At 42.1% G+C, this 25,302-nt stretch overlaps 1 protein-coding gene across 3 annotated transcripts in view; it reads right to left on the reverse strand.

Moving 5' to 3' along the window:
• Window positions 1-1,091: 1,091 nt before the first annotated feature.
• RRM2B (ribonucleotide reductase regulatory TP53 inducible subunit M2B) overlaps window positions 1,092-25,302 on the reverse strand; it is a 39,229-nt gene continuing 15,018 nt past the window's right edge. The window contains exons 9-12 of one of the 3 annotated variants that reach the window (XR_014025904.1): window positions 24,943-25,068; window positions 24,385-24,538; window positions 19,062-19,174; window positions 1,092-1,149 (exon numbers count right to left, since the gene is read on the reverse strand). Coding sequence is in view for 2 of the 3 variants with exons in the window: in XM_081323514.1 (XP_081179640.1) it covers window positions 24,392-24,538; window positions 24,943-25,068 (273 nt within the window). In the remaining variant the exon portion in view is untranslated. Of the gene's footprint in view, window positions 1,150-19,061; window positions 19,175-24,162; window positions 25,069-25,302 lie in introns of those variants that run through there. The other 2 variants (XM_081323514.1, XM_081323515.1) reach the window with 2 other exon arrangements.

A 25,302-nucleotide genomic window follows, 5' to 3' on the forward strand; every position in this document is an offset into this window, starting at 1 on the left:
TTCTGATGGTGGTGGGTTAATCCTATTATGTCCTAACATTCATGTCCTGCTTCCCTGGGGCTGGGGCTGATGGCTATGTCCTGTGTTGGATTTTTTTAGGTGAGGGTTTGTTGGTTTTAGTTCTATCTCTCTGCTATTGTTAGCTATCAGTTTTACTGCAAAGGATTTCAAAAAATCCTGGCTTGAATGGGTTTCTGCAGGTAGCATTTGCTCATGAATGGGGCCTCAGTCTTTCTGAATGGGATTATCAAGGCTGCATTTTTACAGAGCTGAAGGCAAGACAAGAAGCAACAGGTGGAAACTAACCAAAGAGAGAAGCAACCCAGAAATAAGGAGCAATTTCCTGACAGTTAGAACAATTAATCAGTGGAACAACCTGCCTCCAGAAGCTGTGAATGCTCCAACATTGGAAGTTTTTACGAAGAAAATGGACAGCAATTTGTCTGAAATGGTATAGGGTTTCTTGCCTGAGCAGGGGGTTGGACTAGATGACCTCCAAGGTCCCTTCCAACTTTATTATTATCATTATTATTATAACATTTGAGAATAAGTAAAAGGAGGAGCTAATCTTGAAAAACTAAGAGTCATTTATTATTTGTTTTTAGATAAGAAAGCACTAAGAAATCATAGGGGCACAGATTAAGAGATCAAAAGAATTTCCTGGAAAAAAACTAACCACTTCCTATTGTTCCCAGAAAGCAATATAAATATCTTCATGAATTAACTAGATATTGACTTCAATTTGACTTCCATCTTTAAGACAGGGGAAAGAAGATACATACTGTAACTCTTACATAATATATTGGAAACCAATAAGCATCATTTACTGTCTACTGCAAAATATTTCTTGAAAACATGGTTTCCAACCTGTACCACCTTTTAGGACATGAGGCTGGTTAGCTATAAACATTATTGAAATATCAAGACGAAATTAGTATATAAATTGTGGCAACTGGAAAATAAATACTTCATAATTACTTCACTGGTGAATAAACCTCTCCTGAATTCAAATAGTTCAGACATTCCAATCTGCAAGCTGCAAGTCCTGCTAATGGATATTATTCTTTTCATTCAATTTCTTTGTTGTTGTTGTTTTCCTTGTGGTACTCAGGAAACTGGATTTGGCCTTGGGAATAGCAGAACTCCATTCTGGCATATGAGGGAAAGGTTTATATTAAGATGCATCGTGTTTTCAAGTTGCCTCACCAAGGTCAAAACATTTTCTATTTGCTTTTAACAAATGGTCATTTCCTGTCTTTTCTGACTAGTCTTGTTCTTGCAACATCAAATTTATTTTGGAGCCTCTGTTGCCTTAAAACTCAGGCACTCTTTGAGTTTGACATGGAGGTGGTAAGAACTTGACCCCTGAATTTGAGAGGAATACTTTTATCTTTGCAAAGGGTTTTTTTCCCCACCTGAAAATCCAAATCACCAAGTAATTCAGGCAAAGCAAAAAAAAAACCTATTAAGGGTGGGAAAGTGTCAAGTCTTTTTAAGGGCACAGGGACAAGTGATACATTCACTTGTATATGTGATACATCAAAAAGCAAGTGATTAAACAATAAAAGATGCTGGTTACATGCGACACTTAAACAATAGAAAACATTGATTCTAGATAACATTCCACCAGTGGCAAACTTATGGGTTACATTATTTTTTCCCCAGCTCGGATTGTATCTTTCTTAAAACCTGCAAGTGTATTGCAAGGACTTTCAGACTATGCTCTCTGTTGTTTAGTGCTGAAAAGACAAGTTCTTACAGACCCAAAGAAATGGCCTTGGCTAAGAAAAAAAATGTTTTCCTGAAGTTACAAAAGAGGTCTGCTGTGTTAAAATGCTAGTATCACCTTTTAAAATGCTAATAACGAAGCCTAACATTCCAGATAGCACCTCCAAATATACTTCAGTCTAATACCTCCACCCCATTAGCAACATAGAGCATTGTTAATGCCCAGTGCCACCCTGACAATTATTTCATCACACAGCAAACTCATCCAACTTAAGCCTCTTCCTTACGTCTGTCTTATTAGCTTTCCCATTTACCATTTTTATCCAAAGTGGACAGCTACAAGCTTGAAACTTAAAACAAGCCAAAATGTAGCTGCAGGAACTCTCAGAATCCATCCACTATAAAATGAACACTTGGCCAAGAGAGCCACTTCCTTATGGTGGAATGTCTGTAGCTGCTTAGCAACAGCCAAGAGCATCCAGTACTCAACTGGCGTTGATTATAAGCAGTCTGTCAAATATGGTAATCTCCTGTCAGGGAAATGGAGGTGGGTTCAATTAACAAACAACTCCAGGCTTGTTGAAAACACAGCATATCCAAAAATAGCTTTCCTCAAGAAGATCAAAAGTACTGTAAAATAATTGTCTTCACTGTTGTTTTGCACTATAGCTCCTTTTTCAACAGTTTATGTTCTAACTGTAAATGGGTCCAGAATCTATCTCAAATACTTTCACCATCCTTAAGGCAATTCTAATATTAGTCTCTCTCATGTCCCTCTACAGCTCTGAAAATACCTTTGACCTGAATTCATCTATGCATTAAAATGCATTAAAAGAAAGGGCAGAAGGCAGGTTGAGATTTGATAACACAGTTTTCTTTAGTTGGGAGAACATTGAAATATAAGGTCAGAATTCCCAGCCACTGATCACTGATTACAACCCCAGCACTTTTGGAAAGTACAGGGACAACTGTACTTGTAAAATCATTGAGAAGTAATCTCCCCCATTGACTTGCAAGCTCCCACAATCTTTCCCCTCTTTAAATTAAACAAAAGTAGTTGCAAAATGGCTGATGTAATTCCAGCATATGATTTTGTGCTGTGTTCATTTGAGGTATCTGACTCCAAGATGGATATTATAGCGCGGTTTGGTAGATTAGAGAATGTTCAGTCTGAACCAGTGTTTTTCACACTTAGCAACATTAAGATTTGTAGACTTCAACTCCCAGAATTCCCCAGCCAGCATGGGTTTCAGAGTGGCAAGATTGATGTTAGATCTATGAGGGAGTCCAGACAAGAAGCACACCCAGGAATCATAACTTTAATTTTATTCTAAAATTACATTAATAGAATCTTGCAAGTTTGAAAATATCCCTCCTACCCCTCATTTTTACTCTCCAAAAAACTAGGGAAAGTCCCGTCAGAGATGCTTTCACCACTTCTTCTCCTTCAGACTCAAATTTCATTTATCAGACCATTATCTACCCTGTAATGCTTCTCTAAGGCCATTCCTACAAACCATTACAGATTGTAAGAGTAAAAAAATGATGCCTGTTACTATGAGTGTTCTGGCATGTAGGTGTACATGTATCATTACAGATATAAATATGTTACGTAATAATATCAAACTATCAACATGTTTTTAGACAGGCTCACAAAATCACTAATAATGCAACCTGCATGTGTGCATGTTCCCATTGTTTAAAACTTTCTACAACCTGTAAAATGTTTTCCATTCAACAAGAATTTTAGATTTTAAAAAACCAAGCTCTCTTTTTCAGCCAGTTGTTGAAAGACATGATGACATTTACTTAATTGTCTTTTATTCATTTCAATATATTTGGCGGCTGAAAGAGTGTGTTCCTTTGCAAATGCAGGTGCGGTATATTAAGAGGGGGGGAAAATAAGTACAATAAATCCGAGCTACAAAACTGTTCATAAAGTATCGCTTGTTTACCATACAGTATATTAGAGGCAACTCTGGAAAATATGAATCTTATTTGAAAACATCAGGCTGAACTGTATTCTCTGAATCCTCAGAAGTTGCTGTACTGCATTGTATGCATCTTATTCCTATACCGTGTTAGAATGTCTGTCTTATGGGAAAGACCCCGATCAGCTTCACCCATTTCAATGCAACAATTATATACATTGTCCAGTAGAGTGAAAGTGGTTGTTGCAGTTCTTCTACCCCTAGGACTAGTGTACAGATAATTAAAAAGTCTTAAAAAGACAAAATTTGCCCTATGGAGAGATGGAGATGTACTTTATGCCGGCGAGCCAACCTGTAAGGATGCTACATTTCTTAAAACAAAAAAACCTGTTGGGCCACCCAGGTTTTGAAACTAGCACATCTTTTGATGAGTTCCCACTATATAGATTATATATATATTAATGAATAAGGAAAATAAGGATAGCACTGAGTTTCAGTCCTTTCAGGAGCCATTCATGATCTCATCCTCACCCTCAACCAGCTGTTTCATAAGCTTTCAGACAAGGAGAAAATTCTGTATGATATACACAGGAAATGCCTTCATTTGGTGCTACTAAAATTATTTCCAAGTGAGCATCTGCAAATGACTTTTCCAGATGCACTTTCTCTGCTAGCTAATGAGCCCTGTCTCCAAGTGTGAAATCTAAGTGAATGCTCTCTCCATCCCCAAGGAATTTGTCTTTTAGCAGCTCCACCATCGCTAGTCCTTAAGGCTAAAAGGCATCTGTTATTCATATTCATTTAAATTAATAAAAGGGATGTGTTGATTTACTACTAATCACAGTAACTTAAAATGTAACTTCTTCCCCCATCATTCCAAGGTTCAGCCCTTGCCCTATTTCACTGACTAATCAGTTATTTCAAATCAAACTAACTATATCAATAATTAAATGTAAGATTTTTTAAAGCCATTACACACAAAAAAAAAACCCTCAACTTGAACTGACAATAAATCTTTCTATACTACTTGACTGACCTAGAAATGTTGATGCTTCATCTTTTGCTTATGGCCCAACATACCCCAAGGAATAATTTTAACTGGCATAACTTTTTTTTCTGCTCAGAACAGTCATGTTTCCTGAAGGGTTTATAATGCAATTGGCATCTTCCCTAGTTAACATCTGAGAGCTGTGGAAGATTACTACTCCTTAATAATGGAGTTGAAGAAGCTGACTATAGTATAAGGTTCTTCTAACTGACATATTTTGCTAAGTCATGGTGGGCAACAGATGCTCCCTCAGGAACCTGAAACAGCTCCCCAAAGCTGATTCCTTTCCTTTCCCCTAAAAATCAATGATTTTTTCCCAAGTTTTCTTTTTTTAGGAGCCACTATAAAGTTTAAGGCACGGTTTGACCCTGAAGTTTCTTACCCCTTCCTCTTGATGGCTGGATTCCATATGCTTTTGGCTTATCATTGTGTGTGAATCTAATCATTGGGAATATCCAGCTAACCATGTGGACTGGCAAGTGTGATAACCCAAATCTGAACTATTTTGCTCTTTATGTCCAGAACTGAGAAATTTGTGGCTCTGTGAGTTTAACTAGACTGTGATTCCATCACTCATTCACTATGTTAAGTTGATTGGAGTTATGTTCCTAAAATATCTGGATGACAACAAGTTCCCCAATCCTGTTCAAACATTGAACTGTCATGGCCACCCAATGCAATATTCTGGTTGATTAGGATTCAGCTAGCAAGATCCACAAATAGTAAATATAATCCAGGCATTATCTCTCACATTAATCTATGTGACTGGGCTGTTTGGTGGGTAAAATAATGGCAGATAAAAATGTATAATGTCCCAAGGGCAATTGGGAAAATTGAATTAAAAATTAAGTATAGCAACCAGCTGAACAATTTTCCATATTTGAAGATGAACTGTAGGAACCTGACAGCTGAATCATTAGATTCATGGAGAAAACAGTCTCCAGGGAAGATTCAGGAATCTGAAAATATCCAACTATTCCAAGATGCTTTCTCCTAAATGGCAGATGTTTAAAAGAACAAAAAGTTGTGATGCTATTTTTATCTCAGAGAATCTTTACACTACTTACTTGCCTCAAGTTAATTGGGTTCTTTGGCTTACTTTGAAATGGCTGAGGAGACTCTTAATGAATCAGATCCTTCATTAAATTTCTAGTCCAGCTATACTGTAAGCTCACTTCTGCCACTTAAAAGTGTTTTTCCTCTTTCCCTACCAAAACATTCCACCAGTCCATGGCACTTTAATTAGATTTATCTTACACATTCAATTTATATTTTGTGTCCCCGCCTCCCACCAAAATTAGTGCAGGTTTCATTATTTCACAGAGTACAGATAGTCCTTGACTTACAACATTCTCTTAGTGACCGTTAGAAGGCACAGAAAAAGTGACTTATGACCTTTTTTCACAATTATGGCAGTAGCAGAATCCCATGGTCACATGATCAAAATTCAGATGCCTGTCAAGTGACTCATTCCATCCCATTCCATTCCATCAAACCGTTGATAATTTAACAAGTACAGTGATTCACTTAACTATGTCAAGAAAGGTGGTAAAATGGGGCAAAATTCACTTAACTGTCTCACTTAGTAACAAAAAATTTGGGCTTCATTGTGGTCGTACATTTAGGACCAGCTATACTTTTTAAGAGGGACGCGGTGGCTCAGTGGGTTAGGATGCTGAGCTTGTCGATCAGAAGGTCGGCAGTTTGGCGGGTCGAATCCCGAGTGCCACGTAACAGAGTGAGCGCCTGTTACTCGTCCCAGCTTCTGCCAACCTAGCAGTTCAAAAGCACGTAAAAATGCAAGTAGAAAAATAGGGACCACTCCGGTGGGAAGGTAACAGCGTTCTGTGCGCCTTTGGTGTCTAGTCATGCCGGCCACATGACCATGGAGACGTCCTCGGACAAGCGCTGGCTCTTCGGCTTTGAAACGGAGATGTGTTGTGACTCAGGGCCAGCCTGTGGGTCCGACAGCCGGCTCCGATGTATCGGATGACTCAGATGTGGGGGAGGAGGGAAACGAACCGGCTGATGATGATTTGGAGGCTTTGCAGAGTCCTCAGCCGGGGACCTCTTCTCAGCTGCGTGAGCCCGAGAGTGCGGAGGAAGATGACCCACAGCTGGCCCTGTTCAAGGACGCCCGACGCAGGAGGCAGTCGAGCAGGAACAAACAAAGAAAGGCTGTGAGACTCCTCGGGAGGAGGCACAGGGAGACCACGCCCTGAGCTCTCTATAAAAGGAGTGTTTGGGGAGGGGCTGGTTGCTGAAAGCAACTTTTCCGCTTGAGAAGACAAGCTCTTGTGTTTTTGTTAACTGCGTAATTAAATCTTGGCAGATGCCTTTTAGCCTTGGAAGCTCTCCAGTCTCTTCTTCTTAAATAGGGGTTTGCCTTTACAAGGCCAGAAGAGGGCTGGTTCAGAACAGTTTGCTTTCAGCCCCCACCCCTTATTACTACGATGGAGCAGCTTCTTGCCGAGAATGCCCAGCTCACTCAGCAACTTACTTTGCTGGCAGCTCAGGTGGCTCAACTGCAAGCTCAGGTACATGCTGCACCCCCACCCAGGAGGAAATGTCAGATAGCTATGCCGGATAAATTTGCTGGTAATCCAGAACTGTTTCCTGCCTTCCTGGGACAATGCCAGCTTTTTATCAGCGTGAGAGCAGTTGATTTCCCCACTGACCGAGATAAGGTGGGATTCGTGTTGAGCCTTCTGTCGGGAGATGCAGCTCGTTGGGGCACGCCTCTGTTGGCACAGCCTAGCCCTTTGTTGGATAACTTTGGGGGGTTTTGTGACCATATGCGCCTCATGTACGAGGACCCGATTAAGGCGCAGACTGCCACCCGACGCCTGAAAGTTTTGAGGCAGGGTCAGCGCCCTCTACAGGCCTATATCAGCGATTTCCGGCTGCTTAGCCAGGATTCCGCCTGGAATGAGGCTGCGCTCGTGGATGCCTTTCAGGATGGCTTGTCAGAGGAGATGTTGGATGAGCTGGCCCGCGTGGACATTCCCTCAGATCTGAATGGGCTGATCCATCTTTGTCTGCGGATCGATGCCCGGTTGCAGCAGCGAAAGAGTCGCCGTGCCACCCCACAGACCCCTGCCGCCCCTGTTGTGCGTGAGCCCCCAGTCCAGAGGGAGGAGCCAATGGAGCTGGGTGCCGCCAGGTCCCGTCTATCGGTGACGGAAATGGACAGACGACGATCGGAGGGGTTGTGTTTTTACTGTGGGGACCCTGGACATTTGGCTGCTTCTTGTCCAAAGAAGCGTCAGCGGGCATCAGTGACCAAGCCGGCCCTGAGAAAGTCCCCTGCTTTGCTGTCGGGAAACGGCCCGAGCCCGATCTAGACGGTGTGAAAGATCGGGCGACCCACAACGACCACGCCGAGCGATGCCGTTCCGACGGTGCCTGTGAACCTTCACGGCATTTGATTTTGGAGGCACGTCTGATCCTTCCTGGCAAGCCAGAGGGGATTCCGGTCCATGCCTTAATTGACTCTGGGGCTACCACTAACTTTATGGATTCGGCCTTTGTGGCCAAATGGGCTGTTCCCCAGTGTCCAGTGGATCCGCCCATGCTTGTGGAGACCATCGATGGTCGAGTGCTCCTGTCCGGGCCTATTACGGCCGCCACGCAACCCGTGTGTATGGCCATCAGTACCCATGTGGAGGCCATTCAGTTCTACGTCACTTCGGAACTGCACTTCCCCGTGGTCTTGGGACTGGCGTGGCTCCGGGCGCATGATCCACAGATCTATTGGTCTCAGAACTTGGTCACCTTCCCAAGTTTGCAGTGCGTGGACCACACCCGCCATATCTGTGCCGGCCAGGTGGAGGGTTCCCCAGGGGTTTCCTTGCCTCCCGAACTGTCCGACTTTGCTGATGTGTTCAGCGAGTCAGAGGCGGACCAATTACCCCCGCACAGGCCCTACGACTGCTCCATTGACCTAGTCCCTGATGCGCCTCTCCCAGTGGGGCGTTTGTACTCCATGTCGGAGCCCGAGTTGGCTGCATTGCGGGACTTCCTGACAAAGAACTTGGCTCGTGGTTTCATCCGGCCCTCGTCCTCGCCAGTGTCTGCGCCCGTGCTCTTCGTCAAAAAGAAGTCGGGCGAGTTACGGCTTTGCTGTGACTACCGGAAACTCAACGCTATCACGGTGCGTAACCGCTACCCGCTGCCCCTCATCCCCGAGCTCTTGGACCGACTCCGGGAGGCTAAGATCTTCACGAAACTGGACCTGCGTGGAGCTTACAACCTCGTCAGGGTTCGGCCGGGTGATGAGTGGAAGACGGCGTTTGGTACTCGCTATGGACATTTCGAGTACACGGTGATGCCGTTTGGCCTGACCAACGCCCCCGCTGTGTTTCAGCATTTTATGAATGACATCTTTCGGGATCTGTTGGACCAGTTTGTTGTGATTTACCTGGACGACATCCTGATTTACTCCCCGTCGCGTGAAGCGCATCATCAGCATCTCCGTCAGGTCCTGCAGCGCCTCCGGAAACATCGGCTGTTTGCCAAGTTGGAGAAGTGCCAGTTCTACCAGGTGACCATTGATTTCTTGGGCCACCGCATTTCTCCTGAGGGCATCGCCATGGAACCGAGTAAAGTTGAGTCGTTGCAGAGTTGGCAACCCCCGCGTCGCGTGAAGGATGTTCAGCGACTTCTTGGATTTGCCAACTACTATCGGACATTCATCCCTGGCTTTGCTGCCTTGACAGCCCCCCTCACCCGGCTCCTGCAGAAGAAGACTCGGTTCCAGTGGAACGCCCCCGAACAACAGGCGTTCCAAGCTTTGAAGGACGCCTTCATGAAGGAGCCCATCTTGAAGCATCCTGACCCGCAACGGCCGTTTGTCGTGGAGGCGGACGCCTCCGACATTGCCATTGGGGCCGTGTTACTCCAGGTAGCGACGCCCAACGGTACCCTTTTCCCTTGCGCGTATCACTCTCGGAAATTGAATCCCTCGGAGCGCAACTATACCATCTGGGAGAAGGAGCTGCTGGCCATCAAGGCGGCGTTCGAGGCTTGGAGGCATCATCTGGAGGGGGCGCGGCATCAAATCGAGGTCCGGACGGACCACAAGAATCTGGAAAGCCTGCAGACCGCTCGGAATTGGAACCAACGCCAGATCCGGTGGTCCCTCTTCTTTGCGAGGTTTGACTTCCGGGTGCGGTACATACCAAGCGGGCACAACCAGAGAGCGGATGCTCTGTCCAGGAAGCCCGAGTACACCCGAGTGGAAGACAAGCTTCCGCCCAGGACAGTGATCCCCGTCGAGTCTTTTGCTGCGGTGCGGGAGCCGGTGGATATACGGGCTCGGATCCGGGAGGCGCAGCAGCAGGAGGCGTGGGTGGCTCAGCGGAAGGAAGAGGTGGGGCCAGATTCGCCTTGGTCGGTCACGGATGGACTCCTGTATTATCGTGACCGGCTCTATGTTCCAGGAGGGCCACTCAGGGGACTCGTCCTCAGCCAATGTCATGATAACCCGGCTGCGGGGCATTTTGGCCTGTTCAAGACTCTGAACCTGGTCTCCCGTACATTCTGGTGGCCCCGAGTCCGACACGATGTCCAGTCTTATGTCACCTCCTGCGTCCCATGCAGGCAGGCCAAGTCAGCGACAGGGGCCCCGCCTGGTTTACTGCAACCTTTGCCAACGCCCAAGAGACCCTGGGGGGCTGTGTCCATGGACTTTCTGACGGATCTACCCCCATCCTCCGGCTTCACGACAGTGTTTGTGGTGGTGGACATGTTGACCAAGATGGCGCACTTCATCCCCTGTCGCGGCTTACCGTCAGCTCGCGCCACTAGTCGCATGTTCATCCAACAGGTGTTCCGGCTGCACGGCCTTCCCGATAGAGTCGTCTCCGATAGGGGGGCCCAGTTTACAGCCCGCTTCTGGCAGGAGTTGATGCGGGCGTTGGACATTAAGGTTTGCCTCTCGTCCGCGCATCATCCTCAGACCGACGGGGGTACCGAGAAGGTCATCGGCATCTTAGAGCAGTATCTGCGCTGCTACGTTAACCTGCAGCAGGACAATTGGGTGGACTATTTGGCCATAGCCGAGTTTGCCTTTAACAACTCGCAGCACACCTCCACGCAGATGACACCGTTCTTGGCCAACGTGGGTTATCACCCCCGGTTTTTCCCCCTTTCTCCCGTGGACTCACCGGAGCCGGCAGCGAACGAATTCATGGCGGAGTTACAGGCGATCCATCGGTTGGTGCGACGGCAGCTGGAGAAGGCCAAGGCCGACTACAAGAGGTTCGCCGATCGGTCGAGAAGGGATACGCCTCCATTATCGGTGGGGGATCGGGTCTGGCTGTCCACCAGGAACCTACCATCCACTCGGCCGGCGAGGAAGCTGGACCACCGTTACCTTGGACCGTTCCCAGTCGAGGCCGTCATCAACCCGGTTGCCTATCGTTTAACTCTGCCACGTTCCCTGCGCGTGCACCCCGTCTTCCATCGGTCCTTGTTGGTCCCTGAACAACCGGCTTGTCCACTTCGCCAAGCGGAACCTCCCCCATCAGGACCTCGTGATGGCGACAGCACCCCCGAGTACGAGGTCGCCAGCATCAGGGATTCCCGCTGGCTGAAAGGTCGCTTCCAGTACCTGATCGAGTGGAAAGGGTACGGGCCGGAGGACTTCACATGGGAAGACGCGACCGCCGTTCATGCCCCTGCGTTGGTGACTGCTTTTCACGAACAGTTCCCATCCCGACCGCATCCGGATCGGCAGACCCGGGGGAAGGGCCCTCCGGTGCGGGATAGTGTTGTGACTCAGGGCCAGCCTGTGGGTCCGACAGCCGGCTCCGATGTATCGGATGACTCAGATGTGGGGGAGGAGGGAAACGAACCGGCTGATGATGATTTGGAGGCTTTGCAGAGTCCTCAGCCGGGGACCTCTTCTCAGCTGCGTGAGCCCGAGAGTGCGGAGGAAGATGACCCACAGCTGGCCCTGTTCAAGGACGCCCGACGCAGGAGGCAGTCGAGCAGGAACAAACAAAGAAAGGCTGTGAGACTCCTCGGGAGGAGGCACAGGGAGACCACGCCCTGAGCTCTCTATAAAAGGAGTGTTTGGGGAGGGGCTGGTTGCTGAAAGCAACTTTTCCGCTTGAGAAGACAAGCTCTTGTGTTTTTGTTAACTGCGTAATTAAATCTTGGCAGATGCCTTTTAGCCTTGGAAGCTCTCCAGTCTCTTCTTCTTAAATAGGGGTTTGCCTTTACAAGGCCAGAAGAGGGCTGGTTCAGAACAAGATGAGCACCGGCCCCTAGAGTTGGAAACGACTAGCACGCATGTGCGGGGGAACCTTTACCTTTACCTTTTATACTTTTTAACTGATAAATATTTTAAATGCCATTGGCTAGCAATATGATATATAGCTATAACCTGAACTGATCTCAAAAATATGACATCTCTTCATTATTCCTGGATTTCCAAACATCCAACATCCATGCCAAAACATTAGTTATTCCATTCTTGCATTCAGTTTCATTGGATGAGTCAATGCATCAATGGACTTCATTCCATATCAGCAGTGCAGATCATACTTAACAGTTTAGCTGGATGAATACATTGATTGTTCTATAGGTTTGTATCAACTACATGCAGACATATTAAGTTCACATATTGTGCTAAACCCTCATTGTATCATACTATATAAATGTTTTACAACACATCATTCTACTTACATGACAAATTTCACACATGGCGCTTAGAACAGATTACTACAGGTAGTACTGAAGTTCAGTATTCAATTTCACATATCACACGAAGCCTTTGAGTTTTGATTTAATGTGCTTTCTGAGCCTAATGGTGGATAATCTATAATTTCTAGCTTCACACACTGGATGAACTCCATCACTGTGTAAGCCATAGAATAAATCATGTGCCAGTGTGATATTTAAGTCCAGCCATACCAGATCCTGCAAAATGAGAGCTGTAGCTTTCTTCCACTGAATATTCAACTTGATGCTTCTGTGATGACCTCTGGCAGAGCAAGAAGAAAGCATTGCCCTGATGTCCTTGATGTTCCCTCTGCTCTCAGGAAATAGCATGAGGCCACCTTCTTCATGAATTCATGACCTCTCCAGCTCAGACCAAATTCATACAACAGCTGAATCCACAAAATCACTTAATGCTAAAATATGGTTTAGTAGTGTGTTCTAAGAATCTTGGTATTGGGATTTGTTAGCAGTGCTTTATGACTTTGGGTATTTGAACAGTGAGCTTGCTCCTGACATGCAGCAATCTACTAAGATGCCCTCATGCAGCTCAGCTTTCCTTTCTGCTTTTCTGGCTCATTTTCAAACTGGGGCTGAAACTGTGGGACCCACATTGAAAGCTACAGTTTCCCAGAACAAGAAAGCTGGTTAGCTGCCTCTACCTCCTACTACCAACTTTCAGAAGCAGAAAATTAGATGTCCATTATGCATGGGAAAAGCAGAAAAAGAAACTCCAGATTTTAACTGCAGAGAGCTGTAACTGCTTAAAGTGACTTCCTCCTAGTCCATAATATAGATTTTTTTTTCCCAGCCATGTTGTGTCGTGTGTCTGCCTAACCTCTGCTGAAATTTGAGTCCAAGAACTTGGAACTTGGTTTTCTTAGTGAGCCTGAGAAGCATTCGTGGATACAAGGAAGATGTGAGAGATTTAGCCTTTGCTTGGCATTGCAGCAGGCCAAATTTTAATACTAGAAAAATAGGAAATGAATTAAAACAATAAATACAAGGTGCAAAGAGGCTGGTGAGCAGCAGGTGAAATATACATAGACACCAGGCTGCAAAGCAACAAATGTGGCCTTTGTCTCAACAGTTCCAGGTCAACTGACAAGTGTTTTCTCCAGCCAAAATAGTGAAGTCAGCTCATTACATTTGTTCCTTTTTTGGCCAATGGGTAGCTTCTATTGGACTCCCCCTTGAAATGCAGGAACTGCAGCCTCCCCTGGACTTCTCATACTACAGAAATTAAGCACAGGGCTTGCAAGGAAGTTGTTAGGTAAGTCATAGATGACTTTATAACCTTTTTTTTTTTGCCACGGCTAAGTGCATCACTGCAGCTGTTAAGTGTATCATATGGTTGTTCAGGAAATCTGGCTTCCCCCACTGACATTGCTTATCAGATGCTGGCTGGGAAGGTCGCAAATGGCAATCATATGGCCCCAGGACACTGTGAACATTGTAAATACATACTGGTTGTCAAGCACCTGAAAACTGATCGCATAGCTCTAGGAACGCTGCAACTATCATAAGTGCAAAGACCAGTTGTAAATCACTTTTTTTCAGTTGCAATTTTCAGCTGTTGTAATTTTGAATGGTCACTAAACAAATGGTTGTAAGTCTAGGATACCTATATGGTACGGTATGTTTGGGCAGGGGGGGGCGGGTAGGGTAGTTGGAATTAACAAAGGCAAGCAACTGTTTTAGCAATGAAGAGTTCTGAGTGATGCCTTATGTAAGCACACTTGCCATCCTGGTGGGCTGATAGCAATGAATTACATACACTATCATCTTGTCTCCAGTGTCAAGTGTAAATCTGAATAACGTGTAGGTTGAAGTGCTATAGAAAATTCTGCATTGATTTGGACTGAAGAAAACTCACAGTTGTGGGGGTGCAAATCTATGCAAGCAACAAAATGCTTTATGCATTTCTACGATTACTGTGGAAATGTAACATCTCCAACTTCCTGCAATGCATTAATGAAGAGCTTGAAAATGCTACTTTCCCTTTTAATAACTTTAGTGCTTATTAACAGCTGACCTCATTTAGTTGCAAACATTCACTGAGAATGGAGCAAAAGCAAGATGTCAAGCCATTACCCTCAATAAACATAAGCCATGACATCTTGTCTTCTTGTCTTGGACAAAAAAAATGATGTATTTGCTTGTTTTTCATGCATATGGTGATCTAAAAATGAGTTTTCCCCTTCTTCAATATGTAGTGGTTACCATGTAGTGCTACATGGTAACCATTGTTGTTGTTGTTGTTAGTTGCGAAGTCGTGTCCGACCCATCGCGACCCTATGGACAATATGACCAACTAGTAGTTCCCAGAATTTGAATTGCTTGAATTGAAACACTGGTTGAAAATTTTCAGAATTTGTTGACTAAAAGACTGTTCAGAGTCATACACCATACTAAGCCTTAAACCATGGCTAGTTTCAGACAGAGTGATGCCCAAATATACTGAGTTCATTAAATATATTAACTCAAAACTAAACACAATGACTTGTTTTTAATCAAAATACATCTTTGATTAAAGATGTCATACTGCATCTGCCAACTTGTTCATAATGGGCAGTATCAGCCCATAATATAGATTCGCTAAATCTTTCAAGTCTACATTATAAATTGCATGCCTTTCTGGCTGCTTAAAGGTCAAATCTCCTGCAGTTGAGCTGAGCTTCTTGAGAATTCATGGACTTGCCCAGACAATTTCTTGACAATAGTAAGGGAGAGATTCCTCCTTGCTTGCTGTCAGGATGCTTTTCAATTTCCCAATCTAAATTACAGACCTATTTTCTCTTTGCAGTTTCTCCAAGTACCACCCAAGCCTAACCCTGCTTAGCTTCCAAGTTGAGGTTGGTCAACTGTGGCCATATTGTTGAGAACCAGAAAGTTGTATGGGTCCCTTTTTTTTCTTTTGAACGTATAAGATGTCATTGGTTAGAAAGAACTGCTGGTAGCAATAGGTGGGTAAAAGGTGAGCAAGTGTTGTGGACTGTGCTATAAATCACTCTCATCTGGGATCTTTTAGCCTGCATCCCCTACTTCTAATAAGATAAAGATAACATAATCTCCCTTAGTAGTTTCTGCTAAAGGGAAAGGAGCAATGTTTCCTATAAAAATATTCCTAGCAACAAATATCTAGGTTCCTAAGTTATTGCCCAGATATGACATCTAACCTTCTCCAGATGTTGTCTGCTAGAAAAAAAAGTGGATTATTTTTGGCAGAGGGTCAATGGTCTGAGTTCCTGGGTTACTGTCATCATTCAATTCTGAGGTGATAGTTATTACAGATATCTGTCTCACCTAAAAATATCACTAGCCCACTCTCCCAAATATTGATAAAATGAGCTACCAAACCATCTTCAGGAATAAGTGTTTATATTTCCCATCTCTTAAGAATAGTATGAAAAGGTGACAAAAGCCTGTAAGTATTTCACCTTCTTCTTCAGGTTAAAGTTAAGATTAGTTGTTTATACTGCCTTCAAAAATCTCCAATAAGCAGATAAAATGCCATAATAACCAATGCAGAGAACAAAATTACAATGACATAAACGCAAGAACTCAGCCTGGGAGAAGGATTTATTGTTGGCTGAACAATTCAAATAGAAATAATTGTGTATAGCACTCATTTCAAAATGATGCATTTCACTGCACTTAATTTACCGACATTTGTGTTTCCTTTGTGAAGATGCTGCTGGCAGATAAGCCAAAGCAGTAACTAACAATGATGTATCTTATGAACATTTTCCAGTACATAAAAATTTGATCAATGTCTGAGTTGACCTGATCCAATTCATCTTAATACAGAGTCAAGAAAATAAATTAGGAATGTGGTGGTCTATTATCAAGCACAACATACGTATGTAAAAATCAGTCATTGAACTGCAGTTTAACAGACCATTTCATCATATCCTGAAGCCAGTGAAATGTTTGCATAAAAGAGAACAAGTCAGGGACTGCAACACGGACTGATCCATATATTTCAACCACTTCTCATTTGCTGCCCCCTTTCTTTGGAGTTGCACTTAATTAGCACCAATTCTGTTGGGATGGAGGCAAGTACTCAAAGCCCAGCTGTGGTGGAATCTCCAGCTCAACTAGAAGTAGGAGTCAAGGGGGGGGGGGCTGAGCTTAGAGTCTTTGCACTTCAGTAATTGGCACAGACCAGGACTCCTCCAGAATCCTTGAAGCCTTATATTGCCATTTCCTAAGGAATGCAGTCAGTCTGTTAAGATTCTTGTAATGTAATTGACTAGCAATTGTCAGGCACAAGAAACCAGGAACAGGAGTAGAATTCAAAGCACTAAAAAAGATTATTTCATGCTACCTATACACAATAATCTGATCTACCAACAGTCAGGCCAAATTGGCATTGGATAAAAAGGTCAATGGAATTTGTGTGTGTGTGTGTGTTTGTGTGTGTGTGTACTTAGGTCTCTTGTGGGGATGTAACTGATGATGTAATTGACCGCAACCTCGGACTCCACCTGGTCATCTCATCCATCAATACAACTACTGATGTACAAATGAGTCTGTTTATTTTCCCCTGACAGGATGGATGTGACATGAAACTCGTCTCTTTTGTGATAGGACATTGTTGAATGCAATTCTAATTGTTCTTGGGTACAATGTGGGTGCTTGTAATTTGTTATGATCTATTATTTTTAACCCATATTTATGGGTGTTGGGTATGTATGCTACTTAGGGTCAATAACAACTGTAACAGCATATAAGGTCAAGAATTATATATAAATATCTCTAAAAGTCTTTTCTCCCTCTCCCTGCCAAAAAACCCACACAGCCTTAAATCTGGGCAAGGCAGCAATGTGATGTTTATTAGATGTTCCTGTTGCTAATCAGCCTGCTTCTTCTCAAAATTATGATTTATTATTAGATTGCAAGACCAAATGACTGAACAACTAAGCCAACTAGGGTATACCCTTGGCCTGTTCTCCTATGTTTATGTCAGCTAATCTTCAATGTGTCATTACATGCCTTTGCCAACAGTCTTACTGATATACGTTCATGAAATAATCAACTGGTTAAAGAGCCATCCAATGACAGATGGGCAGAGCTGACCCAAGAGACAAAGAACATCCCTCTCATTTTCAGATCCAGAAATCAAAGACTGTGGCTTCCTCCAACTCAAGAGTGGAGTGGTTAGGTTTCTATATGAATGTAGATACTCCATGGTGCAGGAAAAATATATATTAGGAAAGCTATATGCCAAATAGGAATATTAGCAAAAAAATACACATAGGGAGAATGTATATATGTAAAAAATACTTCTCATTTTTAAGAGACACAAAACTTACAACTTAGCAAAACTGAAATTGTCCAAAAAACTGGGGGGAGCAGATTTACTGACTTTTCTCATCCCATTCTCATCACAAAAAGAGGTTCATAAAAAGAATTGGCAATATGAATAATGTCAAGAACCTGCAAAGCAGTAAGAGTTTCATTTCTAGCAAACATTAAATAACGTTCATGTTCAATCACAAAAGCAATCTCTACATATCGAGTACGTAGCCACCAGTCTTCTTTGGATGCAGTTTTTGAAAATACATTCTCTATGTTTTGGAACATGGCCTCTTGATGTTTTTGCTCTTCCTGTGTTAGTCCACATCTCATTTGGATAGCACTCACTTTTTCTTTTAAACGAAATATCACATGCTGAAAGGTAGTAGATCCCTGTACTGGTTCAATTTCATATGTCTTATTTTCTAACTGCAGGATGCCTTTGAGACCACCTGAGCAAATGCTGAACCTAATGATTAGATGCTGAACCTAAACTCTGCCTCTGCCTTCCAATCTCAATCCTCTTTAACCATTTAATTTAATTTTGCTATAATATGTGCACTTGGAAAGAGGGTGACAAAATCTGCAATGATTTATCTTGATTAATCATTAACCCTAATCCTGGACCCATATCATAAAGAGCTTCAAAGGTGGTAACCAACATCATGATTTGGACCCAGAAGCAAATTATGTGCAGTAGCTAGTGCAGCTTGTGCAACAGAAGTGTTACAAGTGCCACTCTCTGGGCTTCCAGAACTGTCCATGTCATCTTGTTCTATAGCAATTATAGCTTCTGCCTGCTCTTCAAGGGTAGCTCCATGTAGAGCACGTTGCAGTAATCCAAACAAGAAATGAGCAAGACTTTGATGCTTACAGCCCACTCACCAATTGGCATGGAGCTCCCAAACAGTGATTCCAAGAAAACAATAAGGCTTGGGGGGGAAAAGTTGCCCATGTCCATTGCCCAGGGCCAATAGGAAAAAATAGGCATTTTGAAGATGGGCAGAATACATTACTTTAGTTAGAAAGTATTTATATGCTAATACAAAAGTTTTATTGTATATGGTACATATTTAGTTTTCATGTATACAGATCCAACATGATTGGAAAAGCTAGGAGACATTCTAATTTGCATCTGGACCCCAAAAGAAAACATCATAAGACACACCATTGGCAGAAACACCTACTTTGCATTTAGATGTGTTTTGCCGTTAGTGTAGCACAGTGTACAAACAGTTCTTTATGATTCATTAAAGATGCACACATCAGTTCTAGAAGAAAGGGGCACTGATATCTGGAATATTTTAAAAGTATTTTAAATACCGTACCTCAGTATCATTTTCTTCTTGTGGAAAGGCTACAGCTGAGTGGCTGTGAACAGTCTTGGCTCATAAAAAAAATGTATTTTCGCAGGAGCACAAGATTGTCACGCTATGCAGTCCTGGAAAAGATAATTAATTACAGATTGGTCTTTCATCGTGATGACCAAGTCCACTTAACTTCTGAACCTTAAACAGGCCAGGATAGATGCAACACAAGTAGTTCTCAACTTACGACTGGAATCTTAACAACCTTTAAAATTATGATAGACACCTCTCCCCCACACTTCAAAAGCTATTTACAACCCATTTTCAAAGTTATGATGGCTACACACACAGCAGCTCACCATTTTGACCATTTGCAGCATCCCATAGTCATGTGACTGTGATTTGCTATGTCTTTGCTATGGAAAAAGTGCTCATTGGGGAAAAATGATTTCCTTAATGACTGATGTTTGCTTGACTACTGCAAAAAATGTAGAAAAATCAAGTTCAGTCACACGATTCCCTGGATAAATCAAATTTGCTTTTCCAGTGGACTAAAATTTATATGCTAAGAAAAAGGAAATAGATATAGAAATGGTGTGTTGTGCATCCTTTAGATTAGAAGTGTGAGTCTGCATTTAAAAAACTGGCAATCCCTAACCTTGAACACAGCAGCCCTTTCCAGATTATGTGGGACCCTATCTCTACTCCATCCATGTAGATTCCCATAACTTTCCTATAACTTAGGTCAATGTGGCACATTAACTTATGGCTAACTGAATTCAACCCAATTTTCTAGTTCTCAGTGACAAATTCAAAGCACCACTGATCTACAATTTAGTCAGTGTATTTTAGCTGAATAGCTGTGCATATTCAGTGTACATGATCAACTGGAAGCATGGTCCAAGACAAGCCAGGGGTGCACAAAAAAGTGTTAACAAAAATAGAAAAAACAACTCTCAACCAGGAATCTTATAACCATTATCTAAAAGAAATGTTAATCCATTACTGAGTGCTAAAAACTGAAGATTTTGAAGCCACAGACTCCAGAACCACACCCCTAGGTACCAGCTGCATACCCTCAAGACAATCCCTCTGTCAACTCTAAAAATGAGCATGACTGCAGCCATTTTTCCTACTCATTTTCGGTTGACACATAGAACGGAGGGACAGGGTTTCTCCAGGGTCTTCGCTAGTCTACTGAAGAGGCTCCTATCTCACAATAGGTCATCAGAAGATCTGAATCTCAACCACAAACTTCTCCAGGGGGTCTGAAATTTCACCAGCTCTGTAGTTTCTGTGGCTAATTGGTGCTCTTCATTTCATCCTCTGAATCAAGCATGGATTCCTAGGTTACCTGAAGATCTGAGATTAGAATAATGGCTTTTAGAGACCTGATTCTTCAGGATGTAGTTCAGAAGTTGCTGTCCCAGAGAAGAACTTAGATGTTTCTAGCAGGGTCATTATACTGTATTATATGCCGTACATTATTTATTTAGCGTATGGCTGGTCACACACAGAATTAAAAGCACTTCATATTTACAAGTTAGAACAGTTAAAACAATTTTTTTTAAAAAAAGAAACAATTATAAAACCTAAGAAGAAAACAGAAATAACATTTCAGAGTTTAATGTCGAGTTTGGAGATCCAGTCAGTACAATACCTCCATAAAACAAGAGCAACCTGAAGCTTGAGACCTTCCAAGATTTTTGGGAAACATTTGGAAGGAATACAATTCAAACCCTGTCTAACTAGAAAAAAATGGGAAAACTAGGAGCCAAATATAAGAAAAGGAAATGATAGCTGCTTCTGTACAGAACATATAAAGGAACAGCTGAAGGAAAGGTATCAAGTTCCACAGTCATTTTTAATTTTCAAAAGAAAGAGAAACTATGCCGAAACATTCTTGGGAGTATGCTCTTTCTTATAAAAAAATAGAACCTGTTGGGAACAGGTTGCTCTTTTAACTCAAGTCAACTTTCCAAAGGGAAATCAACCAGTTATTCTAATCCTTGTTTCAATCTCTAGTGGAGAAACTAGAATTTAATAACATTTTCCTTGCACCAGCTGCGCATTTAGAGAGAAGGCTGATTGCCAGGCTCTTCTAACTGGAGAAGGCAGAAGCGTTCAGGTTTGATTTATTAAATCTCTGGATAAAATCAAGATCATAGAAAATGATCTAAAGCTAAAAGCTGCCCAAAGCAAGAAACACAAAATTACCACAAAAATGTGAGATTTGATTGGGTGCCACAGGCCCTTCACTCTTATAAAAAAGCGAGTATGATAGGCTTTACTGTACTGCCACCTACTGGGTATTACTGAAATATCCCAACTGCTAAAACCAAGCTTGTTGATTTAACCTTGGGACATTAATTTGTTTTAGCCAAATTCAGAATCAAGGTTTGGAGAATGTTATCTGTGTGCTATTACAGATTGTGTAGAAATTGTGTGTTCCTTTGGTTGTTTAAAGCAAGTGTTTCTCAACCTCAGCAATTTTAAGATGTGTGAACTTCAACTCCCAGAATTCCTTAGTCGGGGTGCTGGGTAAGGATTCTTGGAATTGAAATCCACACACATCTTAAAAGTTGCCAAAATATGGAAACCCTGGTCTAAAGAGCTAGCTAGAAACTAGCAAAATGGGGAATGATCTAGTGAAACTGAAGCCCCTACAGCATTTAACCTATTTTACTTGCAATGGTTTCTCTTTTTACTCCTAGCACTACTGCCTCCTAACCTCGTAGGAAAAGGCATCACATCTTTTTACACATTAACTGGGTCTCCAGATTTAGATGTCTGTGACAAATTGTGTTCACTGTAATATATCTAGTCAATGGTTAGACTAACTCTTTTGATGCATCCCACGAAATACTGTCAACTTCCAGCCATCCTACAAATGAACTTTCTGTGTAGCAGTGTCAGAAATCTGGGTCTCTGTCCTGACTTTAGAAAGGTACCTGGTAACTTTAAAGCACCTGTTGAAGACCACCTAGCAGTCCTAGCCATTCCAGTGAGAATGTTATGAAGTTTTATTTTTCTTGCCTTTCCCTCCATTTTAAGTTTCTAAACTTTTCTAATTGTATAAATAATGGTTTTGAGATCAGATTTGTACTGAAGGAAATGGAGAAGTAATTCTACTTCACAAACTACATTGGGTACCAGTTGGTTTTCAGGCGCCCCTTTGTGGTTCAGGACATGGTTTCCTCTTGAACATCCTTCTCCAACCATTTCTACCAATCTGGTAAGAATTGGTAGGACAGGGGTGTTCTGGGTCCTGTCCACAACCCGCCATCTTGTAGGACTTCGCTACTTCTGCTTTCTGGAATTAACATTCCCTGCAAGGTTCAAACAGTTAGTTTCTAGGAAAGCATTAATAAAGTAGTTAATTTTCCTGTCAGACGGCGGATCAGACAATTTGTGACCTCACTTAAAAGGTTGTACAGTGTGCTATCACTGTATTTGACCCTGCACTGTTTTTAACACATATGCTGCAGGAACTAACCAACTATATTTTGGGGTTGAGACTAGTTAAACTTAGGCAATATAGTTAAGACTGTGTTTATAACATTGTGTGAACTTTAGCATGCTTACTGAATTAACCTGGTTGCTTGGCAAAAAAAATATGGTTGGCTAATTTCTACCTCAGGGTTAATAGGGTGTGCAAATAATTTCACATGCATGTTCAAATTGCCCATTTTGAGTGCAAAACAGCTATTCTGGGCACCACTTGGACTCTCTCAATCACTTTGGAAGTATTTTGTATGTCAACAGCTGTTCCATATTCAAAATCCTGGAATACTTCCAAAATGATTAAACCAGCCCTCTGACACAAAACAGCTGTTTCATTCTTGCAAACTTGAAAAAGAACATGGTAAAGGTCAACATGAATCTGAAACATTTTTCATATCCCTAACTTCTACTGTCTCTGGCATCTTAGGGATTGAATTTGGGTTCAGAGCATATGTTTCCACAACCAGCCTTTGACTCTGGATAAGAGCTTTGTGTAAATTGTGGTAAGTTATCCTCAATGGATCCAAACAGAAAATTCACAAAAGGAAAACCACAGAGTTTGTTCTCATGATTTTTATTTAAATCACTTCGTATTTTTTCCTCAAAACATATGAGTGACAAACTATGAAGTATTCTTTACATTGTCCATTCTAGTTTATATTTATGACATTTTACTGGTGAAAAAATAAATTAAACTGAATTAAAAAGATTTTACGAGACTTAATGCAAGTTTTATGTCATTAATAAAATGACTAAATCAGAATCTTATACATGAAACAGGAATATTTGAAAAAGCTTTAAAATACATCCAACAAAATATCTCATTTACTTCCCTGAAGTGGATCAGAAGGCCTGTTTCCTTAACTAAGGCTGAATTCAAGACCAAATTTCCACGGATAAAAAAAGGGAAAGCTTTATAAGCTTCAGATCTTTAAGAACTCACACTGATAGTACAATTATTGACATATTTACTCTAAGGTAAAACTTGCTGAGTTCATCAGCCACTGACTTTCTAACATTGCTTTTTCTTATTACAGTTCCTGAAAAAGCAATTTTGCAACTATTTCACCTTTAAAGCTATGGTGGATTCAAACAATACACCCAATTTCTAATCTGTAACCCACATTTAACTGATCACACATCACAATCCTTGCAATGGCTTAGCACAATGTGTCAAAGCTTCATCAATTCTTGACAATATTAGGGTGTGATTTATTTCATCCCTGTGATATATTTCATCCTTAAATTGTGCCTCTATTCGGACTGGAACAGTGATGAATAAAACTGTCTCCCAACGCAAAGATAATGGGAGCTGAAAGTCCAAGCTATCTGGAAGATACTAGTGCAGGGGTAGGCAACCTCTCAGCTGACTCAGGAATTCTGGGAGTTGAGGTCCATGAGTCATAAAAGAGCCGAGGTTGCCTACCCCTGTACTAGTGCAAGTTCCAGAAGAAAAAACAATGATATCCTGAGGATTGTTAAATTATCCCTGCCTCTGCCGTACCCAACCCCTTTACTGGATGCTCATACAGAAGGTTTGACAAGACTGGTTTTCCCACTTAAACATTAGCTATGATGTTTCACAAAGGAAGCTTCGGTTTTGTCAATTACCTCTATGTCATGTGGGTCGCTGCAATCAAGTTTAAAGTCAAAATGAAGTTTTGGGGCCAAATGAAAAAAATCCCTCCAAAACACATTACTTCAGACCTTGTGCTGATTTGACTAACTAAAATGAATGATGCTTTTAAAGGATTATAAAGTGCTCCTGTCATCTTCATTTTCCCCAAGTACAATTTTCTCTTGCATAAAAACAAAATCTCCACTGAGGCAATTTCAATACCTGCTGATTACACGTCCATGTCCACGTTGCTGTCCTTGAAACAATGCAGAAGAGGTTTTCCATTGCCCCTACAATGTTTTTCGAATGTAGATTGTAGTCTTTCTCTGATGGTCTCCCATCCAAGCATTAACCAAGACATTATGCTGGAATATTCCTTTAAGACAAAGGAGTATGTCTTTCATCTCAGATCAGTTCAAGAACTGAGGTAGGAAGGAATGTTATAGCACAGTCATTCTCATCATCATAAAAGCTTTCCACTCTAATGATGGGATTGGATTTTATCAAAATGATCAGCTGTCAAACTTTGTCCTAAATGCCACAATATAGTTTTAGAAAAGCTGCATGATGTTACAGAATGAATTGTTAAAGAGTGAATACATGCGCACAACCTGTAACCTATTTGTAGAAACTTTTCTATCAATCATCAATAGTGAATAAAATATTCCAAGAATACCCTACTTGGATTGCAAGAAGTTTCTTGTAGTCATTGATGGTGAAGTTTGGCTTTGTGAATCTTCCAAGTCGGCAGCGTCAGAAGTCAGCATCTAAAGTAAATACCTTATTATTTGCTTGGGACATAACTGCAAAATGTTGATATTCTGAAACTCTCCTCTCAAAGAAATTGGTTTTTCCTTCCAGGGAAATGTTTTCCATGAAGTCAAAAGGGTTTTCTGCTTGAAAGATCTGAGAAAACCAAAGTTATTATTAAAACATAAGAACTGAATGAGGCACTGCAAGGACAAATTAATCTTTGGAGATTGCTACAGAGCATTTCAATTTACCACCCTACCCCAATCTGGTTTCTTCCTCTTTGAATAATAATAATAATAATAATAACAACAATAACAACAACAATAATAATAAAGTTGGAAGGGACCTTGGAGGTAATCTAGTCCAACCCCCTGCTCAGGCAGGAAA

Source organism: Vipera berus, assembly GCF_964194415.1.
Source record: "Vipera berus genome assembly, chromosome: 3".
Lineage (NCBI taxonomy): Eukaryota > Metazoa > Chordata > Lepidosauria > Squamata > Viperidae > Vipera > Vipera berus.